Source organism: Rhinatrema bivittatum, chromosome 4 (genome assembly GCF_901001135.1).
Source record: "Rhinatrema bivittatum chromosome 4, aRhiBiv1.1, whole genome shotgun sequence".
Lineage (NCBI taxonomy): Eukaryota > Metazoa > Chordata > Amphibia > Gymnophiona > Rhinatrematidae > Rhinatrema > Rhinatrema bivittatum.
In genome coordinates this window covers 462,695,855-462,713,951 of record NC_042618.1, presented here as the reverse complement: position 1 = coordinate 462,713,951, position 18,097 = coordinate 462,695,855, and the positions used below count along the sequence as shown (strand labels likewise).

Sequence of the window (18,097 nt, the reverse complement as noted above, 5' to 3'; positions counted from 1 at the left end):
GGCTCACTCATCCAGAGGACTTACTGCAATGGCTGGACTAACAGAGGTGCAAAAGCCTGGACAGATGGAACAGCTTCCTACTGGTGGAAGCCCAAAGACTAAAGTGTAGCATGGAAATTAATGGCAAGTTTCAAGACTGTCAGAATAAAAGCTTACCATAGGTTGCCCAGTTTCTGAGAATTTCACTTTAATGTCTTTCAAATACTTCAAAATAGCTTCATCATGTTCCTATTGGCAAGACAGATTAGATTAGAAGAATACCTTTGCTAAACACATTTGTACAAGAAGAGGAGATACTTACACAAATTGAAAGCTAGTGATATGAAAAGCTGGAGAAAGTGTGCACTACTGGTTTCTAGGCAGTCTGGGGAGGAGAGGAAGTGGATTGCATTCAGAATCTCAAAACACCATTAACTCAGGGCCAGCAATTTGTCTGAGGAAGCATCCAGGCTTGCAAAAGCTCTCCAGGGAAGAGATAAGACAGAATAGCTGCCACCACCACTCCAGTTCAGCCTTCCTAACACTGTGCCACCAGCTCTCGACAGCTGCCCAGAGAAGGCAGTCTTCCCTCCCCCACCCCAAAATCACTTAAGCAATATGTAAATACCTTTGAGTCCGTTATAAACTGCTGAAATATATCATGCTTGTAGATTAAGAGCATGTCATACCACTTCCATCTTCTGCATACAGCTTCCACAAGTCACCTTTTTAATGCAATTCACATACAAACTTATGCAGATAGCTGACTGCACAAAAGGGACAAGAAGCTGGTTTCTGCCAACTGGTTGGCTGCTAGACCCTGAAGCCACTTTAAATTTCTTCTTCTGCTTGCACTGCCACCCTGCTGAAGCACAGTGGTCTGCTGTGCAGAAGATATGTGCTGCACATCCCAGAGACTGACAACTAACGGAGGTGCAGCATAGGCCCCCACACCAGGAGAGAAAGCCTGCAAGTTGGGGGGGGGGGGGGGGAATTTTCACTGGCCTGCGAAGTCTCAATTCCCCAGTAGATGGCACCACATTCCTGGTTACAGCTAGCAGATCATGCAATAGTATGAGGATAGGAGCACAAGACTTAAGGAAGTGGGGGCATTATCATTAGGAATTTGGAAGAACCAACTGATCAGTGGAAACCTATTTCACAAGGCAGCAGATGGGAAGAGTGAAAACTAGCCGAGGATAAGAGGAGTGTTAACAGTGCTACAGTGCGTTATAAACTGAGAACACATGCAATCACACCCCCTCAACATTATGAGCTACTAAGTATAAGACAAATTTGGCATTTCTGTAACAGAAGGGAAATATCACAAACAGCAAGTGTCAAGACTGCAGCACTTTCAAAAGATGTAATTTTTTCTTCCAAGGCTGCTTTGTTATGCTCTAGCAAGGCAGACCCCACAAGCAAGCATTAAAGACTGAAAAAAATGCTACAAAAAAAAAGGTACTTTGCGGGGGCAGGAGGCACTCTGAAGCAGACTGACAAATGAAACCAATTTTACCTGTAGCATTGAAGTCATTAAATATAAATGTACCTGAAGCATATCGCTCAACAAATCCACATTCTTAATGACAGTCAGCCAAAACTCTGGAATTCCCTTGGGCTCTTCCTTCTCTTCATCTTTTTTTTCTTCTTCAAGTTTTGCCTTCTCTTTCATTCCTCCTTGACAAATGCAACTGCAGATTAATCCCTTCTGAAGTCAAGAGCAGTAATACATCAGAATCTTATGGGGAAAGGAATCCTGTGCACAGGAGACCTGCACAACTTGTAAGAGCTTGGAGGCTGGGACGGAGCAGGTGACCCAACCAAGTACACCCGGGCGTCTTAATGCCCAACACCGGGAAGAGCGCAGCAGCCCTCAAAACACAGAACAGCCGGTAACATTTACACTGAACAGATCTCTAACTTTTAGTTAACGCTCCCTTCCTCTGGTCCAAACAGAAAGAGGTCAGAGAAAAGGTGACCTTGTCAAATATAGCAGATTATAGATTAGTATTAGTGGGAAAGACGATTCATGTGTTAAGTGAGAAGGGGAAAAGTGGGGAGAGATCAGAATGATACTCCAACCATGTAATAAAATCTACGATTAAATAAAGTCATTAAAAGAGGACCACTAATACGTTAATAAAGCATAAACGCTCCAACAGAAACAAGTTATCCTAAAACAAGACGTTAAATGGTTCCCAGACATGGCCATCTTCATCCTGAGAACTGTACAAGGGAAGATGAAAAGTATTGAGAGCTAGAAACGGTATGGGATCCAATGGGGCAGCTCAGTATGAGAGGCTACATTGCTTGGATCAAGTTAACTCTTAAGGTCTGCATCGTTCATGAGTCTTCAAAAAAATGTTTCACTATAACACTGGAACATTGAGCGCAGAAATGTTCTGTGTCGCTTTAGATTGGAGAGCAGTGAAGCAAGTAGCAGCAGCGTGGTCAGCAGTCACCCCTATCCTTGGAGTGTCTACTTATATCACAGGGCTTCATAAAGGATACAATCATAACTTAATACAAAAAAAATGTCCTGCTTGACACTTCAAAGCAAATTACATTCAGGTACTGTAGTTCTTTCCCTATGTGTAGAGGGCTTACAATCTTAAGTTGTACCTGAAGCAACAGTGTAGCGGAAAGTTACTTGCCCAAGGTCACAAGGCATGCCTGTGGGATTTGGACCCTGGTTTACAGGGGCTGTTCTAACCATTAGGCTATGCCATACATCACCATTACCTTAGAAAAGATCCATGAATGAATAATGTAAGTCATTGGAATGATGCAGACTTAGTGAGTTTCATGAATATAAACAAACAGAAGCTGCTCCACTGGATGCCTTTAATTTCCAGCTTCCAAAACACCCTTTGGTCTTGAGAAGTGGATGTTTCATTTCACTTAAAAGGTTCCCCCTAAAGCAGGCACTCATTGCCAACACAAGAAGGCTATATTGGCACTTTGTAAATAGTGTACCACATAGTAATCACTTCCTATTTGAATGATTTGATAATCATACATTATATTAGTGTGACCCTTTAATGGTTTTTAAAAAGTCCAATCTTATTACATGATTTAATTTTATCACCAACCTATCATTCTCTGCTGCACACCCCCCTTCCCATTTTATTGGCTGATGACAGTGCCTCTTTTGTAGGACCGAGGTGACCGAGGCAGTAGAATCTCTGGTAGCAAACCAGACTTAAATCCAAGTCTTACAATTAAGTCAATTTAATGACCAAAACACTTACAATGTCAAACAAACATTTTACAATTTGGATTGCTCTGCATTGACCCTGCAGCATTCTGATCATAAGGGGGTCCCTGATACAGTGGTTTGGTCCTGAGAGAGTGTTCCATGGAGGCGTCCTATTCTGCTGTACATACCCAGACTGCTGGATTTTGCCTCCCTTCCAGCACATGAGACAAAGTTTCATAGGCACTACCTCTTAATCTGGTCTGCCACCTGCATCTCTTCAGTATCTATTTCCAAGCAGATGGATGCGGTGCAAAACCTGCGGTTCTGTACCCGAAAAAATTTTTTGGAATATTAAGACTTCCTCCCAGGAGGCTGCTTGGTCCATCCCTCCTGGTAGGTCTAGCAGGGGTTGGGGATCCTAAATTGCTTTGTCACACCGGGGGGGGGGGGGGGGGGGGTGAAAGCTGTGGTGTAGCTCCCTCCCCTTCAGCAAGGCTCCTGGGAAGCCTCTGCCACCCTCTCACTTGTTAGTAAAGTTTAAAAGGCGACTGTCGTTTTCCCTGTCACCGGGGCGGGTAGACCGGTTGATCTAAACGAATCGCTCTTACGGCTCCTGATCCCGTTTTCAGCATGCGCCGTGCGGTCTGAGTTGCGTCGGGTCATGCGCATGAGAGCTGTTGCTGCACATGTGGGGAGCACTGCTCGAGTCTCTCAAAGGCTGGCCAGAGATGCTCCTGCTGCCTCTCCGGTGGGGAGGGTAACCTCGCAGGAGATTGTGGTGGCATCATTTCAGCAGCACGGGCCTGGGAGGTCACTGGCTGCTTTAGAAGAAACGGCTGACTAGTTCCTGCTAAGTGTGAGAGCAGCAGCCATTTTGAAAGCTTTTGCAGCTGCAGAGGAGAGAGCAATAGGGGAGGGGGTGGGATCTGATCCCCTGGAGGGGGGATTATTGCCCTTCTCCCTTTTCTCCAGACTTTACCCTGTTAATGCACAAAGCATATCTGGCCAGCAAGAAGAGGAGCTGCTGCCCCAGGCTCAGACCTTTCAAGGGGCCTGGGGGTTACTAGGATCTGTAAGGTCAGAGGTCCAGCTGGGCAGGGTGCCATAGGTAACTTCCTGTGAGGAGTCCAACCAGGGGTTGCACCTCATCATGTTCCTCTGCCCAACAGTGGGCAGAATCAGGAGGAACATGGGAAAATTCCATCCATGGAAGGGGATGATCCGAAGGACTTTCACCTGTTTCAAAGGGAGGAGCTGGGTCCTGATACTGCATGTCCTAGCAGAGTAAGGAATAGCGGTACCGTATGAGAAGCTGGACCAGGAAACGCTAGATCCAGTCATGGCTGGTTTACAGGGTCCTGCCAGGACTTTCCCTTTCAATAGGACAGTTAAACAATTGGTGATCAGGGAGTGGTACACACTGGAGACTGGCCTTGAAGTGAGTAGGACTATGGATAAGCTTTCTCTCTTGCCTGAAGAGACTCTGCTGACACCAAAGCATCCACCTTCAGTACCCTCAAGAGCTCCAGTCACAAAGAGAACCACCATTCCAGTAGCTGGCACAGCAGCTCTGAAGGATATGCAGGACAGGAAACTATGTGCACCTCAAGGAGATTTGAGTTTTAGCTCTTGGCAACCAGGCTGCAGTGTGCAGTTTTGTGCTTCGGGCAAGCCTGAGATGAGTGCAGCAGATGTAGAGTGCCAGGGATCTGTCGCCCCAGGAATCCAAGCAGGCAGAATGGTTGGAGGTGGTGGTAGCTTATGATCTTACTCATTTTGTCTAGGATAATTGTGTCCGTGATCTCTGCTAGGAGGCTTTTATGGCTGTGAAACTGGTCAGCAGATGTTTTGAAGCTAAAAGGGAATGCCCCCAGTTGAAAGGGCAAGCTTCTTTTTGGAGAAGACTAGGAACAGCTGATTAAGTATCTGGGAGATAAGTGCACAAGCTACTGAAGGACAAGCCCAAAGGATTTCTGTCAGTTTGCTCTTGTTTGAGGCCAAAGGCATTTCAGTCAGAGCAAAGCTCTGGGTGCAGGCCAGAGGCAGACAACAGGGAGGTCTCAACCCTGGTCCCAGACTTCATGGACACAGAGCTAACCAAGAGGGCTCCAGCCAAGGGATTAGTGGAGCCAAGTCTGTGTAATGAAGAGAGGCCAACCCACTCTTCAATCCCATTCAATCCCAATCATTGAGGGTCAGTTGATTCTTACGAGGAGTGGGACAAAATCATGGACCAGTGGGTTCTAGGTGTGATAGGAAAAAGGCTGCTTTAGAATTTTCTCGGCCGCTACAAAGCCTATTCATGGCATCTCCCTGTGCTTCGCCAAAGGGACTTATCGTTCAGCAGACCATCCAAAGACTGCGAATGCTGGGAACTATTGTTCCTGTCCCCCAGGGGGACAGGACATTCTATTTTGTGGTACCGAAGGAGGAAGGGACTTTTATCCAATTCTGGACTTGAAGTAAACATGGCTCTCCATCTGGAACCTTGAGACTCAGGTCTTTCATGGCAGCAGTGCAAAATGGGAAGCTCTTGGCTTCCCTGGATCTGACAGAAGCGTATTTACACATTGGGATCCACCAGAATCAGGAGGTACCTCAGGCTCATGATCCTTGGGAAGCATTTTCAGTTTTGCACTCTTCTGTTCGGTCTAGCCACTGCTCAAAGGACTTTCACCAAGGTAATAAGGGTGGTAGCAGCAGCACTCAGGATGTGCTGGTTCATCCATATCTGAACTGGCTCAGAGTGAAGTTTGAGGACCTTTGCAGACAGGTGGTGAAAGTAGTCTTGTACCACTTGAGATCCTTGGGTTGGTTGTGAACCTGGTCAAGAGCCACCTTTCTCCTTCGCATGTTTTGAAGTTCTTGGGCACACACTTAGATACCGGTGTGGTCAAGGTCTCATGAAGGAGCAGATTGGCAAGCTGCAGATGCAAGTTTGGAACCTGTTGGAGGCCTGAGTGCCCAGGGTCTGGAATTACTTGCAGGTCCTCTGTTTCATGGCCTCTACCTTTGAGCTGGTCCCATGGGAATTTGCTCATTTAAGACCTCTACATGTGTGTTGCTATCGTGGTGGGATCTGATTTCAGAGCAATTTAGTCTTCTGCTACTGCTTACAGAGTTTTCTAGGTCCAGTCTTGTGGTGGCTTGGCCGGGACCATTGTGCTGTGAGATGCCTCAGATAGTCACTACCAACGCCAGTCTCAATGATTAGGGGGCTGTGTGTTACTCCCAGTCAGTGCAAGGCCAATGGTTAGAGGAGGAAGCAACCTGGTCTAATCGCCTAGAGATGAGAGCAGTGGTGTTGGCTGAGGAGTTTCTTCCTTCTGCACAACTGTACAGTCAGACAATATGACAGTGGCCTACATCAACCAAGGAGGTAGCAAGAGTTGAGCGGTTGCTCTGGAAGCAGATATGATGTCCTGGGCAGAGCGGCACGTGGCCTTGATAGCAGCACCACACAGTGGGGTCCGACAATGTGCAAACAGATTCTCAGCAGACAAATTGATTCTGGAGAATGGGGGCTATTGAAGGAAGCAATGACCCTCATTTGTCACAGGTGGGACATGCCTCATATGGTTCTGATGGCACCCCAGAGGAATGCCAAGGCACAGTTTCCTCAAATTGCACAAGAGAGCACAGAACAGAAGAGGGTTGATGCTCTGGTGCTTCCTTGGCCACACATTCTGATCTATGCGTTTTCTCCATGGCTGCTGGTGGGCAAGGTTGTAAGGAGAATAGGAGGTCCACCCAGGAAATGTGATTACCGAGGCTCTGGAGTGGCCATGAAGGCCTTGGTTTGTGGATCTGGTCAAGCTAGTAGTAGCTGGCCCCCTGAGGCTGGGCCATCTACCACATCTTCTATGGCAGGGTCCTTTTTTTCAGATAAAATGAACTGTTTTTGTCTAGCGGCTTGGCTTTTGAAAGGAGGCAAATAAGGATGAAAGGATATATGGAGGATGTTATCTGCAAGCTCGCAAGACCTCTACTTCCTTGGCACATGTCCGGGTTTGTAGAGTCTTCAAATCTGTGTACGGAGAAGGTTGATCCTCAGCAAGCATCAGTGGCACAGATTCTGGCCTTTTTGCAGAGAGACCTAATGAAAAGTGTGTCCTTTAGTTCCCTGAGTGTGCAGGTGTCTGCCTTGGGCTGCTTGCAGGGCAAGGTTCATGCAACAACTCTAGCTGTGCATCCGGATGTGGTGCGTTTCCACCCCCCCTGTTTGTAAGGTGTCCCATTTGAGCCTTAACTTAGTCCTCAAGGGCAAGGGTGAAGTACTGTTTGAGCCTCTTAAGAGGGCCACCATAAAATCTGATTTTGAAGGTGGCTCTCAGTGTTGATTTGTTCAGTCAGAAGGGTGTCAGCTTCAAGCCCTGTCACATAAGGAACCCATTTTGCGGATTTTGTAATCTGAGGATGGTTCCGTCTTTTCTGCCGAAAGTAGTTTCAGTGTTCCACTTAAGTCAGTCAGCCTGCCTTTACAAATCTGGAGGTTGGTATGCCTCAGGAAAAGGAATTAAGATGTCTGGATGTCAGAAAGTGACCTAGATACTGCAGCAAAGCCTAACAGTTTCAGATTATCTGATCACCTTTTTGTGCTATAGAGTGGTGCAAAAAAAGATCAGAAAGCATGAAAGGCCACAATAGCATGTTGGTTGAAGGAGGCTATTGGTTCCGCATATATCTGTTGCGCGCAACCCATCCCCGAGGGGTTAAGGGCTCATTCTACCCGTTCACAGGTGGCCTTCTGGACGGCGTGCCAACTGGTTTCTCCACAAGAGATTTGCAGGGCAGCTACTTGGAAGTCTGCAAACCTTTGCCAGATGCTATCGATTGGACATCCATGTCCCAGACATTGGCAATTTTGGTTAAAGTGCTCTTCAAGCAGGACTCTGTCCATAACAGTTAGGGAAGCTCTGGTACATCCCAGGAGTCTGGACTGATTTGAGTATGTACAGAGAAACTAATTGGTTCTTACCTAATTTTTGTTCCAGTAGTACCACAGATCAGTCCAGAGTCCCACCTGGTGATGGAGAGGATTTTTGGCGAGTCCGCTCAATCTGTTTACTATAATTCTGAAGAATGACAGGTTTCTCAGTTTTTCCAAGAAGTATTCCAAATTTAGTTACAGTTCTATATTACGAATTTCCTTTTAACTCTGCTCGTTCTGGGGAATGGAGTAGGGTTGATTTGTTGGAAGTTTTGTTGAATATCATGCTTGGGTATGGATCAATACTGAGGAGATGGCAGAGGAGCATAACCATAGCTGGCACACCAGATTAAGAGATAGTGCCTACACATTTTTCTGTCTCCATCTGCTGAAAGGGAGGCAAATCCTAGGAGTCTGGACTGATCTGTGGTATTACAGGAATGAAAGTTAGCAGTTAAGTACCAATTTTCTTTTTCAGCTTCTGGCATATTTCAACACACTACTTTATCCAATTATATGATCAGTGACCTAAGACAGCTGCTACAAGTTCCTCTTAACCTTTTGTTTTTGATAGTCTCAAACATTCATGAATGGTAAAAGGCAAGCCTTCATATTCAGAGTAGGATTTTTACCATAATATCTTTGTATGCATTCCATAGTTACTTATTTTGCTAGGCATCAGCTTGCCATTGCTTTGACTGGACATGCTGATAGTAAGCTCATCATGCCGTGCCTTAGAGCAGTGGTGAGTTACTTGCTACAGTCAGGTGGTCTTGACAGGCTCACATACTAAGACAAGCTCTGGCCTAGTTTTAGTTCAAAGATGCAGAGCTAGAGATCTGACAGCCAAACTGCCATTACCGAGGGCATGTACAGTTATGGGAAGGGGAAATGAGCAGCTTTATGGTCCTACACAGCAAGGATGTCATTGCCCAACTGCCTGCTGAACCATTCAAATGATCAGCAAATGCATGCTGTGAGTTAATGGTTTAAAAAAAAAAAATCTACATTTATGAGGCAGGGTATTGAAGTAAGCAACTTTACAGCACATTTGTATTATAAATCGTCCCTTTGCAGTTTTATGTTTAGGATAGCAAATGTTGCTTACCTGATGTAACAGGTGTTCTCACAGGACAGCAGAATGTTAGTCCTCACAAATGGGTGACATCGAGGATGGAGCCCACCACGGAAAACTTCTGTCAAAGTTTAAACAGAACTTTGACTGGCCCCTACTGGGCATGCCCAGCAAGGCACTGACCCTGCAGCCAGCAGGGGTCTCCCTTCAGTCTGATTTTCAAGCTACAGGCAGTGCCTAGAAAGTAAAAATAAAACGAACCCAACACCGCGGGGAGGCGGGCGGGTTTCGTGAGGACTAACATCCTGCTGTCCTGTGAGAACACCTGTTACATCAGGTAAGCAACATTTGCTTTCTCACAGGACAAGCAGGATGGTTGTCCTCACAAATGGGTGAGTACCGAGCTGAGGATGTCCTGACTTGCACCAAATGCACCCAACGGTGTGCAAGAGGCACAACAACTGGGGTGGAATTTGGGAAAGGGCATCCGCACCCTACCGGGCAGGTGGAAGGGTGTTGGTACATCAGGTTGGAAAAAGGTTACGCAAGACAGACTGGCCGAAGATGGAGTCCTGTCTTCCAGCCTTGTCCAAACAATAGTGGGCTGCAAAGGTATGGAGAGAACTCCAGGTTGCAGCTTTGCAGATGTCAGGAAGCGGCACCGATCGAAGGTGTGCCACTGACGTCGCCATGGCCCTCACAGAGTGTGCTTTAACACGGTCTTGAAAAGGAATGCCAGCTTGCTCATAGCAAAAAGAAATGCAGTCCGCCAACCAGGAAGAAAGAGCCTGCTTACCCACAGGTTGTCCTAACTTGTTAGGATGGAAAGAGACGAATAATTGAGTGCTCTTCCTGTGAGAAACTGTACGGTCTAGGTAAAAAGCTAGAGCCCGTTTACAGTCTAGGGTATGCAGGGTCTGCTCTCCAGAGTTGGAGTGGGGCCTGGGAAAAAAGATAGGTAGTATGATGGATTGATTGATATGAAACTCCGAAACTACCTTAGGTAAAAATTTAGGGTGAGTGCGGAGTACCGCCCGGTCCTGCAGGAGCTTAGTGTAAGGCGGATAGGTAACTAGGGCCTGTAATTCACTAACCCTGCGAGCTGAAGTAACAGCCAAAAGAAATAACACTTTCCAAGTGAGATATTTAAAGTCACAGGAGTGCAGAGGTTCGAAAGGAGGTTTCATTAGACGACCAAGAACCAGGTTAAGGTCCCAGGATGGGGCCGGAGGACGCAAGGGTGGCTTTAGATGGAGTAAGCCCTTAAGAAAGCGTGTTACTAGGGGTTGTACTGAAATAGGATTACCCCCAATACCCTTATGGAAGGCGGCCACCGCACTGACATGCATTCTGATAGAAGAGGTTTTAAGACCTGATTCAGAGAGATGCCATAAATAGTCCAAGAATTTGGAGATTGGACAGGAAAGGGGATCAAGGGACTGAGAAGTGCACCATGATGTGTACCTTTTCCATTTGTATGAGTAAGACTTTCTTGTGGAAGGCTTTCGTGAAGCTATCAGGACCCGAGAAACGGAATCTGAAAGGTTAAATGGTTGAAGGACTAACCTTTCAACATCCATGCCGTCAGGGACAAGGCTTGGAGGTTGGGATGGAGGAGGCATCCGTCGTTTTGAGTGAGCAGATGCGGGTCCTTTCCCAGAGGAATGTGCCTGCGGATGGAGAGATCCTGGAGTATTGGAAACCATACTTGGCGTGGCCAGTAAGGTGCTATCAGGATCATGGTTCCTCCGTCCTGACGTAGCTTCACGAGAGTCTTTGACACAAGAGGGAGTGGAGGGAATGCATAGAGCAGACCGGTTGTCCACTTGAGGGAGAATGCATCTCTCGGCCGAGAGTGCTGGCTCCGAATGAGAGAGCAGTAATCGTCAACTTTGTGGTTCTGAGGGGACGCAAAGAGGTCTATGCGGGGAGAACCCCACTTGTGAAACAGAGAGGTCGCTACCAGAGGATCGAGTGACCACTCGTGTGGTTGGAAGACACGGCTCAGCTGGTCTGCCAATACATTGTCTACTCCCGGCAGGTAAGTGGCCCTGAGGTACATGGAGTGGGAGAGGGCTTCCGCCCAGATCTGCGCAGCTTCCTGACACAGAAGGAAGGAGCCTGTGCCTCCCTGCTTGTTTATGTACCACATGGCCACTTGGTTGTCCGTCTGGATTAAGATTATCTGATGAAATAGATGATCTTTGAAAGTTCGGAGCGCATAGCGGATTGCTCGAAGTTCCAGGAAATTGATCTGGTGTTCGGCTTCCTCTTTGGACCATAACCCTTGGGTTTGGAAGTCGTCCACATGGGCTCCCCAACCGATGTGAGAAGCGTCGGTGGTTAGGATTACTTGCGGATCCGGTGGAAGAAAAGGTAAGCCCTGAAGGAGGTTGACCTGAGTCGTCCACCAGGTTAAGGATAGGCGCAGCGCTTGTGTGACTATGGAGGACAGAGGCTGAAAAGCTTGAATCCATTGGTGTCATAGAGTCCATTGTGTTACTCTCATGGCTAGTCGGGTCATGGGAGTGACTTGAACCGAGGATGCCATGTGTCCTAGGAGAATGAGGAACTGGCGAGCCGAGGCAGTGTTCTGAGACTGGAGCTGGCGAGCCAGGGATATTAGGGTGTGGACCCTCTGAAGAGGAAGGTAAGCCTTTGCCTGTAAGGTGTCCAAGTCTGCCCCAATGAAGGATAAGGTTTGAGACGGGACTAAACAAGATTTCTCGTAATTGACAAGAAACCCTAAGGAAAGGAGTGTTTGAATTGTCAATTTTAGGGAGGATTGAGCTATCTGTTGGGTGGAGGCCCTGATTAGCCAATCGTCCAGGTAGGGGTAGACGTGGACACCTTCCTTCCTTAGGAATGCTGCTACCACTACGAGACATTTGGTAAAGACTCGTGGGGCAGAAGCCAGACCGAAAGGTAGGACACGGTATTGATAATGGTCGTGGCCTACTAGAAACCGCAGATATTTGCGATGGGATTATGTGATCGCAATGTGGGTATAAGCGTCCTTGAGGTCAAGAGAGCACAGCCAATCCCCTCTTTGTAGCAGAGGGAGCAGCGCGCCTAGGGTTACCATTTTGAACTTCTCTTTTTGAAGGTATTTGTTGAGGGCTCGAAGGTCCAAAATGGGACGTAGTCCCCCTGATTTCTTTGGTATTAGGAAGTATCTGGAATAGAATCCCTTGCCTCGTTGAGAGGGAGGAACGGGTTCTATAGCATTTGATTGCAGAAGAAGAGATACTTCCTGTTGTAATTGAGCCAAATGGGTGGATAGACTCCACGCTTGAAGAGGCGGGGAGTCTGCCGGAAGAGTTATGAAGTTGAGGTGGTAACTCTGTGCAATAATTGTTAGCACCCACTGATCTGAGGTGATCTGCAACCAAGGTTGTAGAAAATGGTACAGTCGACCTCCTACAGGAATGTCTGGAAGAGGGGTTTGGCAAGTGTTCTCTACAGGGGAGTCAAAGGCCAGCCGCAGGCCCAGGAGGAGGGGCTACAGTAGGCCTTTGTTTCCTAGGCTGACGCGGCTGAGGCCTAGTAGAGGATCGAGCTGGACGAGGCCTGGCCGATGGAGGGTAGTAACGGCGTGGCCGAAAGAACGACTTCTTAGAGTCCTTCTTAAGTGGTTGTTTGGAGGAAACCTCAGATGGAACAGAAGAAAGTTGTTTTAACGTCTCGTGGTGATCTTTCAATTCAGCTACAATTTGCTGAATTTGTTCTCCAAACAAGTTGTCCCCTAAGCAGGGTAAATCTGCTAAACGATCCTGGACCTCTGGGCGAAGGTTGGATGACTTTAACCAAGCCCAACGTCTGGCCGAAATGGCAGTAGCTGAAACCTTTGTGGAGGCATCGAAGATGTCATAAGCCGTTCTGATCTCATGCTTCCCTGCTTCAAACCCTTTGTTAAGAAGGGCCTGAAGCTGTGGCTGGTATTGGTCAGGTAATGTGTCAGCAAAATCTTGCATCTGTTTAAGGATGGCTCTGTTATATTGCGTCATGTAGAGTTGATATGAGGCTATGCGAGAAATCAGCATAGCTATATGGTACACTTTCCGTCCCACACTGTCCAGGAATTTATTGTCCTTGACCGGCGGAGTGGAGGAGTGTGGCTTTAGACGCTTGGCCTTTCTTTGTGCGGACTCAACCACAACAGAGCGATGATCCAGTTGAGGCTTTTGAAAGCCTGGTGCTGACTGGACGAGGTATGTGGAGTCAGCCTTCTTGTTAACTGGTGATACAGATGAAGGAGATTCCCAGTTTTTCTTTAAGAGATCGAGAAACACCTGGTGAATGGGGATGGAAGCGATGATTTTTGGAGCGTCCAAAAATTGAAGCAGTTCCATCATCTGGTGTCTGTCATCGGTCTCAGATTGCAGCTGAAAAGGTACAATTTCGGACATCTCCTTTACAAAATTAATAAAGGAGAGATCCTCTGGAGGAGATCTTTTTCTACTCTCTGTAGGAGAAGGCGGTGATGGTAAATCTGTGTCAGAAGATGTATCATCACCCCAGGTATCATAGGGATCACTTGGGGGTTGAAGCCCCGATGGACCTGGTTGAGGATCCGAAGGCATCGAAGGAAACCTTGGAGGAACCGGTGGTACAATCGGTACTGGGAACGGCATCGAGGGTTTCGGTGCTGCCGATGGAGTCGGTGCCGGTCTTGGAACCGATGGAGCCAAAGGATAAATCGGTGGAGATATACGAGAAGGCACCGATGGGACCACCCCGGAAGGGGGAATCAGGAACGGTGTTTCTCCCGCCGATGAAAATCCAGTCGGAGACGATGGCGCTGTCGGTGCTACTGGAATCATCGATGGAAGGGCATGTACAAGTGCCTCCATACGTTGTAGTAGCGGTGCCAGCGCTTCCACCAAAGGTTCGGTGGTCGGTTCCTTCCTCGGTGGCGGAGTCGGTGCCGGGGTCGATGCCGGTGGCGGTGCCGGAATCGGTGCCAATGGAGGTTGGAATCTTTGCATCGCTTTCTCGATGGCCTCCTGGACCAGCCGGTCCAGTTCAGCCCGGAGACCAGGGGTAACAATACCCGGCTCGACGGGAGAGGGAGGCTGAGGCAGAGCCGGAGGGACCACTGTAACCGGTGGGATCACGGCTCCCACACCCCGAGAGGGTGAGGGTTTCCTCGATGCCTGCGAACGAGACGTGGACGGTGCCAAGTCTGATCGAGGCCTCTTAGTCGGTGGTCCGGCCTGTTCAGAGGTCGATGACTGTGGATCCTCGACAGGCCGAGACTTGTGCCGTCGATGGCGATGCTTGTCCTTCCGGTCTCCTCGCCCATCCGGGGAGGGGACAGGAGTCGACGGCCGAGAAGTCATCGATTGTGGACGGTCACCGGAGGGTTGACGATGGTGGTGCAACTTCGACGGTGCCGGTTCTGATGACGTCGATGCTATCGATGGCGTTGGGGTGGGTGCATGGAAGAGGAGCCCCATCTTCTCCATCCTGGCCTTGCGACCCTTAGGTGTCATTAGGGCACATTTGGTGCAAGTCAGGACATCATGCTCACTACCCAAACACAAACCCTATGGGGGTCTGTGATTGACATAGTCCGGGTACAATCCGGACATCGACGGAACCCCGTCGCCATGGCTTAAGGCCAAATTTAGTCGCGGGCTCGGTAAGTGCCAACAGGCCTCGAGGGCCAAATTAGACGGTAGTCGAGGAAAAAAGGCAAAAAACTTACCGGTTTCCGCGAAGGTGACAAAAATTTGTCGAAGGGAGACCCCTGAGGGGCAAATTTTCTTCGGAAAGAAAAGTACCGAATTCCTGTCAGGAACGTGGTAAGGGAGCTCCTTTCACCGCGTGGCAACTGCTGTGCGGAAAAAAGAAGACTGAAGGGAGACCCCTGCTGGCTGCAGGGTCAGTGCCTTGCTGGGCATGCCCAGTAGGGGCCAGTCAAAGTTCTGTTTAAACTTTGACAGAAGTTTTCCGTGGTGGGCTCCATCCTCGATGTCACCCATTTGTGAGGACAACCATCCTGCTTGTCCTGTGAGAAACTTATGTACATCTAGAAATGTTATACTACCTGAAATGTAATGAGTCTCAATGTTAATTTAGGGAGTGTCATTTTGAAACAGGTAGAAATAGGATTTTGAATTACAATGCTAAGCTGCACCTTCTGTCCAAAATCCAGAAGATCATGAGAGGTCTTGAATGAGTAGATGTGAATCTTATTTACACTTTCAAATAATAGAAGGACTAGGTGCATTCCATGAAGTTAGCAAGTAGCACATTTAAAACTAATCAGAGAAAATTCTCACTCAATGCACACTAAAGCTCTGGAATTTGTTGCCAGAGGATGTGGTTAGTGCAGTTAGTGTAGCTGGGTTCAAAAAAGGTTTGGATAAGTTCTTGGAGGAGAAGTCCATAAACAGCTATTAATCAAGTTTACTTAGGGAATAGCCACTGCTATTAATTGCATCAGTAGCATGGGATCTTCTTAGTGTTTGGGTAATTGCCAGGTTCTTGTGGCCTGGTTTGGCCTCTGTTGGAAACAGGATGCTGGGCTTGATGGACCCTTGGTCTGACCCAGCATGGCAAGTTATGTCCTTAACCTGCCTGGAGGCAGATTTTAAACCAGTTACATGGGTAAATTTCAGGCTAAGACATACTGGGAATGTGGCTGTTTCTTGGATACTTTGGATCACCTAAGTTCTGGTCAGTTAGGTTTGGGGGGCAATGTTCAGTATTGCACATTTTACATTTTATTTTATGTGCTTACCGAAATTTCTTCCTCTTCATCTGTTTTCCATTCACATTCTTCTTCTGTGGGCTCATAAACAGCATTGATGATTTCACTTCTCTGGAAAAAAAAAAGTATATCTGATAGCTTACACATTACTTACACCTCCCTATAAAGAGGCAATAAATACCACCTTTAACACCTACAGGTCAATATTCAATAGGCCATTTAGTAGACAGCTTATTTGGCTAAAGTAGACCAGATATCAACCCATTGATTCAGTGGGATAAACATACCAATGAATATAAGAGCTTAAAGTGATCTGGCTACATGGATAAAACCTAGGAATTAGGAAACACCCCAAAATGCACTTTTTATCTGGCTAAATTATAGCCAACAAGTGGCCAGATATGCCATTTAGACAAACATATCTGTTTAAATGGCTTCTGAATATTGGCCTAGCATTCTGCTTCCTTTCTAAAGGCAGGTACATGGCACCTGCTCTTCACTAAGGCTATGTGCACACTGATTTTCAGTTTTGTGGACAGGACAGATTTCAATTTTTTGTCTTCCTTCATGCAGTCTGCAATTTTCAAACACAAAGAGCATGCACAAAAACCAAATTGATACATTTCATTTTGAATGACATGAAATGAAACTGTTTCATCTGTCAAAATAAGTGTACATCCCTATTCATTGGAGAAATTACTTATCTGATCATTGTTTTGAAAGGCCGACCGGATCGCAGTGTCCGGTCGGCCGGGGTAATGTGGGCCCAGGCCCACGAATAAAGGCAGGTACGGGCCGAGTCAGAGTGCCCGGTGGGCACCTGAGAGGCCAGGATGTGGGGGGGGGAGGGGTCAGCAGAAGGTCGCGGGGCGGCGACAGCTAGGCGGGGGTAGGGGCACGGGCTGGGTGCGAGCGCACGTGTGCATGAGAGCACGTGCGTTCGAGCCGGGAAGTAGGGGGGTTAATTGGCTGTGGGGGGGGCGGGACAAAGCTGTTTGGCGGGCAGGGATTGGGGCTGCAAGGGTCTCCGGGGGGGGGTTTATGCGGGCGTTGAGCCGGCTTGCTCAGTTGCTCGTGGCTTCTGAGCGGCAGGCTTCGTTTTTGTGCTGCACGGGGGTTTTTTGGTGCCGTGCAGGTTTTTGTGCGGGGCGGGCTTGGTCCTCGGTTGACCGTGGGAGATTAGCGCTCGTCTCGTTCCCTCAGCGCCAGTTCTTGTGGTCTGTCGTCTGGTGTGCTGTTCGTGATCCGGAGGAACAGGTCGCTGGGGAGCCGGGGGCTGCCGGCTTGTGTGTGTATTCTGGGCGCTGGGCTGACTCGCTGGTTGTCCTCATGGATTCGGAGGAGGCTGCCTGGGTCCCTGGAGATGAGGAGGAATTCGGTCTGCCTATCCTGATGCCGGGCCGGCCTGCTGCAGGGTCCGGGACCAGTCGGGTGAGTGCTCGGGGGTTTGGTGGGGTCCGAGGTGGCAGGGGGGGGGGGGGTTTCCACAGTTCCCCTTCTGCTTCCTGGTGCTGAGTCCGCGGATGCGGTGGGGTCCTTGGTGTCCGTCTTTCCTGTGTTGGGCAGGGGGCTGAGTAGGGGCAGGGGGGCTCGTGTTTCCCGATCCCGTCCCCGGGGTAGGATGGGTGCTTTGGCTTTTGTGGGGGGGGCTGGGCCTTTGGGCGGTGAGGGGGGCTGGGGTGGGGTCTGGTGGCCGGGGGCGCATTGAGGGGGGGCTTCCTGAGCCGGTTTTGGTGGGTCTATCGGGGGTTCCGGGGGTCATTTTCCCTGGGGAGCCTGGTAGGCCTGTGTCTCAGTCCGGTAGGGGGCGGTCCCGGGGTGCCCGGTTGCAGGGTTTTGGTAGTGGTTCTCTTCGCGGGGCAGATAGGGGGTGGCGGGCGCCGGTTGGGGGGGCTGCAGTACAGGGGCGCGGGGTTTCTGTGGGCGGTGGTGGGGGAGCTTTGGGTCTGCCTTCCCGGCCTCGGGGGGGTGCGCTTTGGGTTGTGCCTTGCGGGGTGTCGGGGTCTGATGAGAGTGGAGTGGAGAGTTCTGGCCTTCTGGAGTTGCCTCGGGGGCGGGGCAGGCCGGGGCCGCTTGGCCGGGGTTTTGGGGCTGGCTCGGGTGGGCCGGTGGGGCTGGGGGGGTCCTGGGCCGCCTCGGTGGAGGTCGGGGGCGTTGCTGTTGATGCCCCGGGTCTCGCTCCCGGAGGGGTAT

At 48.9% G+C, this 18,097-nt stretch overlaps 1 protein-coding gene across 1 annotated transcript in view; it reads right to left on the bottom strand.

The window, feature by feature from the left end:
- The window catches only part of NAP1L1 (nucleosome assembly protein 1 like 1), an 81,027-nt gene that overhangs the window by 30,021 nt on the left and 32,909 nt on the right, over window positions 1–18,097 (bottom strand). The window contains 3 exon segments of the mRNA XM_029597147.1: window positions 157–228; window positions 1,532–1,656; window positions 15,931–16,015. Of these exon segments, the coding sequence (XP_029453007.1) occupies window positions 157–228; window positions 1,532–1,656; window positions 15,931–16,015 (282 nt within the window).